This window comes from Chrysochloris asiatica, unplaced genomic scaffold, assembly GCF_000296735.1.
Source record: "Chrysochloris asiatica unplaced genomic scaffold, ChrAsi1.0 scaffold00160, whole genome shotgun sequence".
NCBI lineage: Eukaryota > Metazoa > Chordata > Mammalia > Afrosoricida > Chrysochloridae > Chrysochloris > Chrysochloris asiatica.
Window position 1 is genome coordinate 660,452 of NW_006408678.1, and position 10,788 is coordinate 671,239.

Consider the following 10,788-nt stretch of genomic DNA (forward strand, 5'->3'; position numbering starts at 1 on the left):
AGTCACAACCATCTCAGTGGCACCAAACAACAACAAATAATAATACTAAATGGGCGAGAGAAAAAGATCCAATAGAAACAGATCAGAAATTAAAAGGATAACATAAAAGAAATGATTCAAAATGAAATATTAAACCAAAAAACTCCACTGACTCAGAGTGACCCCATGCAGGGTCTCCAAGGTTGTAAATCTTTACAGGAGCAGACAACCTCATCTTTTCCCTGAGGAGCAGCTGGTGGCTTTGAACTGCTAACCTTAAGATTAATTTTTTTCGGTGTGTCCATCAGTGGCCTATCAAGTGCTCTAACATATGTGATATTTGTAACTGGAGTCCCACTGGAAGCAGAGGACAGAGAAAATCATTAAAAAAAAAAAAAAAGATTAAGGGCCCAAATTATCTAATTTTGATAAAAATTATCAATCCAAATTCTAAGAGGTTCAACAGACCCAAAGCAGAATGAAATGAAGAAAACTACCCCCAGTCACAGCACAGTAGTTTATGTAAAACCAGTAAAAAAGGAAAAAATCTAAAAAACAGTCAGGCTTAGGAGTGTGGAGGGAAGACATAGAAACACTAGAATGAGAACAGGCGCTTTGTGAGAACTCATAATAGCCTGTTTGCTAATAAAAGCATCACCTTTAAAGTACAGAATAGAAAAACTGCCAACCTAGAATTCTATGCCCAGCAAAACACCTTTCATAAATGAAGAGAAACAAAGGTTTTTTTCAGAGATACAAACAGATTTCTAGCCAAAATGTTCACAGCATTTCCTAATAGTCAAAAACTTGTATGCAAAATTTACCTTAATAACATGCTGACTCATAGCAACCCTGTATAGGATTTCCAAAGCTGTAAATCTTTATGGGAGCAGAAAGCTTCATCTTTCTCCCATGGAGCAGGTAGTAGGTTTGAACTGCTGACCTTGGGGTTAGCAGCCAAGTTCATAACCCACTACGCTACCAGGGCTCCTTAGGTAATATGGAGTCAACTTCAACTCACAGAGACTACACTTGACAGGGTAGACAGAACTGCCCCATAGAATTCTCTAGGCTATACTCTTTATAGGAGCAGATCACCAGGTCTTTCTCATGCAGAGCTCCTGGGTGGGTTCAAACCACCAATGTTTTGGTTAGCAGCCCAGTGCTTAACTACAGTGACACCAGGGTGCCTTTTTAGGTTGTGTCCAGTTTAATGGAATGGAATAGTTTTTTTCTTCATACGTTTGGGGCTCAGTAATCACTAAAAATATTTCCTGTGGAAAAGAGTAACAATTGTTTATCACTTTCTAAAACTTCATTTTACAAGCATTTTTTTCAGGAGAAAGCTACTCTCCTCAGACAACATAAATCCCAACTAAGAGTCGCTCCACTAGACTGAGGCTTCGTATCTCATTGTGATGGAAGACGTCCCATCAAGCAACAGCTGAATTTGGCAAAACAGCATCAGAGGACCCCTGAGAAAGAGAAGGAGAGATGAAAGATACTTACAGGGACTCCTCTCTATCCGAACTGTCTGAAGACTAGAACTCTTTCTGGAATTAGGCTTGGACTTGATGAGCAGCCTGTCCCATATTCCTGGAAAACAAGATACAAGCACATAAATCACTATGCCATAAAACACAGGGGGCCCATCAGCAAACCAACCAAGACCACTCTCAGTCTTGATGGCTCCTCATCCCCTGAGATAGTTTTAAAAAGAGGCACTCTACTTTCCCTCACACCTTGCTTCTCATCATTTAGTTCTTTCCATTTGCCTGCTTCCCCTTTCATAAGCTTGTCGCACACACCTCTGCCCCAAGGCTGTGTTCTAAACTGGAACTTCCGGGATCAGAAATTCATCAGCAGACAGATGTGAGTCTGCAGTACAGAATGGACTGTAAGACACGCCTGTCTGGTTTGTTCTCCTTCCATACAGAAGTTCAGCCTAGACAAGGCAGCCCCTGCCCACCCTTACCCACCTTTCAGGTACATCTCACTGTTCCTCAAATCAACTCAACTCTCCAGACTATCAGAGCTCCTAGAAAAGGATTTGTCTTTCAGAACTCAAGCCTTTGACACTCTATATCCAATACCTGAAATCTACTCACTCTCTGGTACCAAAATCCTGTCCATCCTCAAAACAAAGCTGTCAATCATTTACTGAGCACTTACTACTTCAAACCTACTACTGGCTTAGTATTAAGAACATGGATTCTGGAGCCAGACTGCATGGAATCAAATCCCAGTTTTGCTATTTTCCAGCTTCATGATCTCCAGCAACTTACTTTGTATGATGCACCATGCCTCAGTTTCCTTGCCTATCAATGTAGAGCCTAATCCCTACAGTGGTTGTGAGGATTTAATTAGTTAATTCCTGGAGCACAGTAAACACTATATAAACTTTGGCTATAATTATTATTTTAACTCCTTTACATACTCTCTCAGTTCTTCTCAGACCTTTTCTTGATGCTAATACGAGTCCTGGTGTGGCACTGTGGATTAACGTGTAGGACTGCAAAGTTAATTTCAGATGCAAGGTCAGTGATTCAAGCTCGTCAGCTGCTCCTTGGAAACCCTATACAGGGTCGCTATGGGTTGGAACCAACTCGACAGCAATTAACAACAATATGAGTATTTACTGAGAATTTGCTTAAAACATTATTCATGGTCTCCCTGGTCTTCAAAAATCTGTCACTAATGGTGGTGGTATTAAGTGCCATCAAGTTGGTTCCATCTCACAGCAACCCTATATAGGTTTTCCCAGGCTGTAAATCTTTGCAGGATACCAGAGAGTCTCATCTTCCTTGGGTAGAAATGCTGGTGAGTTTGAATCGCCCACCTTTTGGTTAACAGTCCAGTGCTTATCCAAAAGCACCACCAGGGCGCCTTACATAGATCAGAGTGGTTTAAAATCAGGGAAGTATGGGCTAGGACTCAGCAGTGTTTCCTTCTGTTGTGCATGGGCTTACAACAAGACCAGAGGGACTCCACTGCACTTAACAAGGGAATTGCTCATAGGTTTCCTAGGTTGGAGTCCTGGTGTGGCATTGTAAGAGAAGCACTGGACCAAAAGGTCAGTTTGAACCACCAGATTGGCGGTTCAAATCCACCAGCTGCTCTTTGGAAACCCTATACAGGGTCTCAATGAGTCAGACAACACTTAACAATCTTTATTAGTGTAGTTCACCGGTTCCTTACTCCCATGAGTCACTGGTGGGTTAGAACTGCCCACTTTCTGATGAGCACGCTTAAACACCGCCATTTTCCAAATTTGAAAACTGAATGTAATTAACACTCTTAAAGTTACACACGGGAGAAAAAGGAGGCCGTCTGCTCCATTAAAGGTTCAGTCTGAGACCGGAAGGCACAGTTCTACTCTATCCTATCGGTTGTTGTGAATCAGAATGGACTCCAGGGTGCTGTGTGGGTAGTTTCACGGCTAGTTATTCACGGAGCTGGGATTCGAACCCAAGCTTTTAAATTCCGTGGTATAATGCTTGAAATTCTGTCATTTCTTGTCACTATCTGATGAGGCACTGGACTGCTAACCTCAAGGTTAGCGGTTCAAATCCACCAGGCGCTACTCGAAAACACTCTACAAGGTCGCTATGAGTCGGAGCCCACTATACGGCACTAACAACAAAATTGGGGTGGGGGGGTGGTTATTATCCACAATATGAATTGGACTGCCCCAACCAGCTAACTCCTCCAACCCAGACAGGCAAGGTTCCGGTGCATCCCAGCCTCTAGAGCGGGGGTTTACTGAGGTGCTTAGCTCACACCCCACCTCACTCCACCCCCGTGTTGGCCGGACAGATGGAGCTGCGCCAACTTGGCTCTGGGACCAGGACCCTGTGACCACCCCGCGTCCACTATGGAGGGACTGACGGAGCCCGGCAGCACCCACGAGGTTCTGGGACCCGGACCCTGGTGCTCGGTGATCATCCCGCTTCCGCGATGGCAAGACTGACTGACGGAGCCCCGCAGCACCCACGGGGGTGCTCGCAGGGTGCTGGGCCTGCGCTGGCAGGCGTACACCCTGCCGCACGTGTCCGCCCCACGCCGCCGCCCCTCACCTCCGAGGCCGCCGCTCCCCGCCGCCGCCCCTCACCTCCGAGGCCGCCGCTCCCCGCCGTCAGCAGCTCCTTGGACACTGACACCCCCGAGCAACCCGGGGTGGACGAAGAGCAGCTTGGGCTGGGCGGGAGTTCACCGCGTAACTCCATGCTTCCTGTTGCCTTCCAGTGAGCAGTTTCTAGCCGGATGCAGGAAAGAGTCTAACGTGGAAGGCGGGACCAGAGCCGTCATTGGAGGGAACTCAGCGGTGGGCGGGGCGGCCCGGGTGACACCTGGCGGTGGGACCAGGCTTTTCCCTTAGGAAAAAGGAAGATTGGGACTCTTGCTCCAGTCGTTGGAAAAGGACCTGGCAAGGCCAATTTGACTAACAAAACACGTAAATTCTATCATAAAGAGCATAGATTGGTCAATATTTATTCACTACCAACAGTATGCCCAGACTGCTTCTAGACGTTGGGAGGTTCATAAAAGCAGAAATCTTGAACCAACATTTTTTTTTACTTCTTTCTGAGCAGGGGCTCCAGAGTCAACCACATTAAATCTAGTCCCAGATCAATTATTTGTTACCTGTAACTTTGAGTCTCAGTTTCCATCATCTTTAAAATGGGGATAATAACACATCCTTCACAGAGTTGTCCTGAAGGATAAAAGAGGAAGAGGAGTAAAATATATGTAATGTCACTGGAAGCCACATTGTTGTTATTATCATCATAGTTTGTTGTTGTTCAGTGCCGTTGAGTTAGTTCTGACTCTGCATAAGGTTTCTGATGAGCCGCTGGTAAATTGGATTTGCAGTCCATGCAGTTCAAACCAGTGCTTATCCTACAGGACTACACCAGAACTCCATCATAGTAAGTTAATATAACCAAGTTATAAAAGAAGGGCACAATCAAGGAAAGAAAAGTCAGCCCATCAGGGAAAACTCCTTTCTAGAATAGAAACTCAAAAGGAACCCATGAACAATCTAGTACGCTCGCTGGTGACCACCTGGGTCCACTTGTGAGTGGAAGTGGGGGAAATGCAGCAACGAAGACATGGGCTGAGTTTGGCCGTGTTCCACTGGCACCCATTGACCTTGAGATGAGAGAGAGAAGAGAAAGGATGGACTGGTCTGATGTTTGGAGAATGAGCCGTTGGGCACTGGCTTAGCTCCTAGGGGCTAGGGCTGAAAGTGAAGTAGACAATTAGTCTGAAGTGAAGAGAGATGTGTGTGAACTCCCAAACTTGCAACAACAATTGATCTATCTTGGATGGCTAGTTGACCAGAACTCAAACCGAGGAAGATAAAGATGTTTGATACTGAGAACAAGTGCAAATTGCTATACTTTGATGAACTAGACTTTTGCCTGTGAATACAGTGACTCAAAATTCCAACTGGAAAGGAAGGATTCTTCATATTAAGGGACAACCTCGTTTCCTCAGTGTACTGGGTTGATGGGGATGAGAAGTTTAGATATTGGCTATCAAAAATGGGGGACTACAAAGGCACAAAGTGGCTAGTATACAAGCTTTCATAAGTGTAGTTAGTTGTAGAATGAGGGGGATAAGGTAGAATCCCTGCAGAATCGGTTCCCTCTTTCCTACATGGATCTGGTGAAAAGGATGGCAGATGATGGTGATAGGATTTTATGTCTCAATTGAGAATAATTGTGATCAGGATTAATTGTGATTGTCACAACTGTAATTATAGAAAATGTTTAACTTAAAGGAGGGAGTAGGTAATATTTCATTTCAGGAACAGATGATCCCAGGACCATCAAGAAGGAAGAGCATGAGTGGAGCGTGAAATCCCTACCTAGAAAAGAGGCAAAACAAATATGGCGGCTGTGTGCCTGCAGGCAGGAGGCTGGCTGGCAGAATGTGCCCTTTGGACGTATAAATGAATATATATTTTTTGTTTTGTAAGTGTACATCAAATATTATTGCCTCATTTATTTGTGAAATATACATTATATATTTGTGAAATATACAATGTAAATGAAAAGCCACAGGGAGGAAGTGAAATAAATGTGATTGCAGGGAGGAGATTGCAATCATTGAAATGAAACAAGGTGTATGATTTACTGAATGTAGAGCTGATGATTTTGACTGTAAACCTTCCCCCAATTCAAAATAAAAAGTTAAAAAGAAAAAAAGTAGCACACAAAAAAAGTTGCGAAAAAATGAAAGTAGTTATTGAAGAGGAAAAATAAAAATTAATGTTTTTGTTGTTAGGTACCTTAGAGTTGCCTCTAACTCATAGCGACCCCTACGTAAAACAAAAGGACACTCTGCCTGGTCCAACGCCACCCTCACTATCATTGTTGTTTAGCTGAGTCCAGTGCTGCTGACCTCACTATGTCAATACATCTTGTTGGGGTGTTTCATTTTTTTCCATTACCCTCTCCTTTACTAAGTATGACGTCCTTCTTTAGGGACTTGTCCCACCTACCAAATCCAAAGTATGAGAGATGAAATCTTGCCATCCTGGCTTCTAAGGAACACTCTGGCTGTACTTCTAACAACAAATATTTGGTTGTTGTTCTGGCAGTCCAAGATACTTTTATATTCTTCTCTAACTCTTCTATGGTCTTCCTTATTCATGTATATGAGACAAGTACAAATAACATGGCTTGGGTCAGGCACACTTAGTACTCAAACTGACATCTTTACTCTTAAACTCTTTAAAGAGGTCTTATGCAGTAGATTTCCCTGATGCAATACGTCCTTTCATTTTTTGACTGCTACTTCCATTCATGTTGATGGTAGATGCAAGCAAAATGAAGTTTTTGACACTTCAATCTTTTCTCCAATTATCATGATGTTATTTATTAGTCCAGTGGTGAGGATTTTTTTTTCTTTACATTGAGGTACAAATGAAAGTTGTTGTCTTTGATCGTCACCAAAGTAAAGATTTTAAGCTCTCTTCACTTCCACCTAACAAGGTTGTCTCATCTGCGTATCATAGGCTGTTAATGAGCCTTCCAATCCTGATACCATATTTTTCTTCACAAAATCCATCTTCTCAGATTCCTTGTTCAGTGTACAGATTGAGTAAATGTAAATGAAGACAGCCCTTTCCTAATTTAAAACCATTCAGAACCCCCTTGTTCTGTTCAAATGACTGCCTCTTGATCTATGTACACGTTCCTCATGAGGAAAATTAAGTGTTCTGGAATATCCATTCTTTGTAACGTTATCCATAGTTTGTCATTTCCCCCACAGTTGAAAGAAAGCCTTTGCATAGTCAATAAAGCACAAGTAAACATCTTTTTGGCATTCTCTGATTTCAGCCAAGATCCATCTGACACCTACGATAACTCTTATTCCATGTTCTCTTCTGAATCTGGCTTGAATTTCTGGCAGTTTCCTGTCGGTGTACTGTTGAAGCCATTTAAAAATTATTTTCAGAACAATGTTACTTGCGTGTAATATTAATGATATTGTTCAATGATTTCTGCACATCATTCGGTCACCTTTCTTTGGAATGGGCACAAATCTGGATCTCTTTCAATCAGCTGGCCAGGTAGCTGTCTTCCAAATTTCTTGGCATAGATGAGTGAGTACCTCCAGTGCCTCATCAGTTTTTGGAAATATTTCAATTTGTATTCCATCAATTCCTGGAGCCTTGTTTTTTGTGAAGGCCTTCAGTGCCTCTTGGGCTTCTTCCTCAGTACCATTGGCTCTTGATCATATGCTACCTCTTGAAATGGTTAAACATCAACCATTTCTTTTTGATACAGTATATACTGTATCCATCATCTTTTGATGCTTTCTGCATCATCCAAAGAATCTTTCAATACTGTAAGTTGAGATTGAATTATTTCTTCAGCTCTTTCAGTTTGAGAAATGCTGAGCATGTTCTTCTTTTTTGATTTGCTGGCTCCAAGTCTTTGCACATTTCTTTATAATACTTGACTTTGTCTTCTCAAGTTGCCCTTTGAAATCTTCTGTTCAGCATATTTCTTCTGTTCAGCATATTCAGCATTTTAGCATCTAGCATAGTGGTTACAAGTCAGGCAGCAAACCTCAAGGTCAACAGTTCGAAACTACCACTCATTCTGCAGGAGAAAGATGAGACTTTCTGTTCCCATAAAGATTTATAGCCTCAGAAACCCTATTCAGGGTCGCTATGAGTCAGAACCAACTCCACAGCACACCACCACCACCACACTAGACAGCAAGTTTCAGAGTCTCTTCTGACATTCATTTTGGTCATTTCTTTCTTTCTTGTCTATTTAAATGACCTTTTCCTTTCTACCTGTATGATGTTCCTGATGTCATCCCACAACTCTTCTGGTCTTCGGTCTTCAGTGTCTAATGCATCAAAACTGTTCTTCAGATGATCTCTAAATTCAGGTGGGATATGTTCAAAGTCATATTTGGGCTCTCGTGGACTTGTTTTAATTTTTTTTTCAGTTTCATCCTGAACTTGCATATGAGCAACTGTTCCACAGTTGGCACTTGGTTTTGTTTTGAAAGAGTCCTGGTGTGGCGCTGTGGGATAAAGCACTGGAGCACAATGTCAGTGTGAACCACAAGGCCGGCGGTTCAAACTCACCAGCCACTCCTTGGAAATCCTATACAGGGTTGCTATGAGTCGGAACTGACTTAACAACAACTATTTTACCTAGAATGATAATTAAGTTTTTATGTCAATTTCTCAGTGGTTGTTGTTCTTGTTGTTACGTGTTATTGAGTTGGTTCTGACTTATAACAACCCAATATAGGGTTTCCATGGAGCAGCTGATAGATTTGAACTGACAACCTTGCGGTTCACAGTCCAGTGCTGATCCTACAATGCCACACTAGTGGTTAGGAAGTTGAGATGCAGCTATGGCTGGTGAATTTGAACTGCTGATCTTCCCATTTAAACCGACCTTGAGGTCTAGTGCTTATTCTATGGTACTGCACCAGGACTCCAAGGGTGGGTTGTTGTTGTTGTTAAGTGCTGTCCAGTAGATTCCAACCCATAGAATAGGGTTTCAGAGGAGCAGCTGATGAGCTTGAACCACCGACTTTGCAATTGAAATCAACTTTGCAGTCAAGCACAGTAATCCACAGCGCCACAGCACCAGCCTGATCCAACTTATGGGAGATTCCCAAGGATGTGGCATACAAGCCTTTTATCTTACAAGAGCAAGAAGGAGAGAGATGAGCAGAAATGGAGGGAACTACTGCCATCAAGGTTGCTATGAGACGGAACCGACTCCATGGCACATGACCACCACCACCACCACCACTACATCAAAGTAGAGAAGCTTGGACAGAAGTGTGTCCTTTGGGCCTGGGATCCCTGCATGATGAAGCTCCCAGATCTAGAGAAAGACTGAAGTCAAGATCCAAGTACACCAAGGAATGCTGAGCCTACAGATGCATGAAGGATAAAAGGACCGTTCTACAGAGCCGGTGCTCTGGATCGGGACTTCTAGCTTCCTAAGGGGGAGAGGATAAATTTCTGGCTCTTATAGTCTTCCACTTGTTGTATTTCTACAAAAGCAGCATAAGAGAACTAAGACACCAAGCTGTTCTGTCCTTCTAGTGACAGGTTCTTCCTGAGAAGGTGACCGAAGTATGAGAGACATCTCGTTTCCTCTCGTCTAAGGAGCATTCTGGGTGTACCTATTCCAAGACAGACTTTTTTGTTCTTCTAGTAGTCAACATTCTTCATCAACACCACAATTCAAAGTCATCAATTCCTTTTCTCTGGTTTTCTTTATTCATTGTCTAGCTGTCACTTGCATATGAGGTAATTAAAAATGCCATGGTTTGGGTCAGGCACAGTTTAACGTTCAAAGTTACATCTTTGCTCATTAACCCTTTGTTGTTGTTGTTAAATGCTATTGAGTCAGTTTAGAAACTTGTATAGGGTTTCTAAAGAGCAGCAGGTAGGCCTGAACCACAGACCTTGAGATTAGCAGTCCAGTGCTTATCCTACAACACCATACCAGGGCTTCCTTTAACACATTGAACAGGTCATGTTCACCAGATTTGCCCATTGATTTTCTGACTGCCACTTACATGGGTGTTGATTGTTTATCCAGGTAAAAAGAAATCCTTGACATCAATCTTACTGTAATTTTATTGGTCCAGTTGTGAAGATTTTTGTTTTCTTTATGTTGGGGACTATAACCCATATTGAAGGCTATAGTCTTTAATATTTGTCAGTAACAAAGCTGGGTCATTTACATATCACAGGTTATTAATGAGCCACATTCTTCTTCATATAATCCAGTGTCTCAGATTATTTGCTCAGTATACAGTTTGAATAAGTATGGTGAAAGGATAAAACCCTAACACACATCTTTCCTAACTTTAAACCATTCAGTATCCCCTTGTTCTGGTTGAATGGCTGCTTCTTGGTCTATGTACCCGGTCAGTGTGAACACAAACAATGTATTAATGACCAAGACCTTATACAAGGGAGCTTCAAAAAGTTTGTGGAAAAATGGAAGTAAAAGATAATGGAATTTTCCACAAATTCTTTGAAGCTCCCTCATATTTTATGGGAAGTGCTTTAACAGGACTAGAAAGTTGACTACAACTTCAGTATGGATTGCACCTCAATGTAAAGAAAATGAAAATCCTCACAAGTGGATCAATAAATAACATAATGATAAATGGAGAAAACGTTGACATTCTCAAAGACTTTATTTAGCTTGGATTCGTAATCCACAAACTTCATTTTGCTTGGATTCACAATCAACAATCATGGAAACAGTAGTCAAGAAATTAAAGACCATATTGCATTAG

The 10,788-nt window shown here is 42.2% G+C and overlaps 1 protein-coding gene across 1 annotated transcript in view; it reads right to left on the reverse strand.

Moving 5' to 3' along the window:
- LOC102830768 (chromosome unknown open reading frame, human C12orf45) overlaps positions 1-4,205 on the reverse strand; it is a 10,387-nt gene extending 6,182 nt beyond the window's left edge. The window contains 2 exon segments of the mRNA XM_006878359.1: positions 1,489-1,575; positions 4,091-4,205. Of these exon segments, the coding sequence (XP_006878421.1) occupies positions 1,489-1,575; positions 4,091-4,205 (202 nt within the window).
- Positions 4,206-10,788: the final 6,583 nt, after the last annotated feature.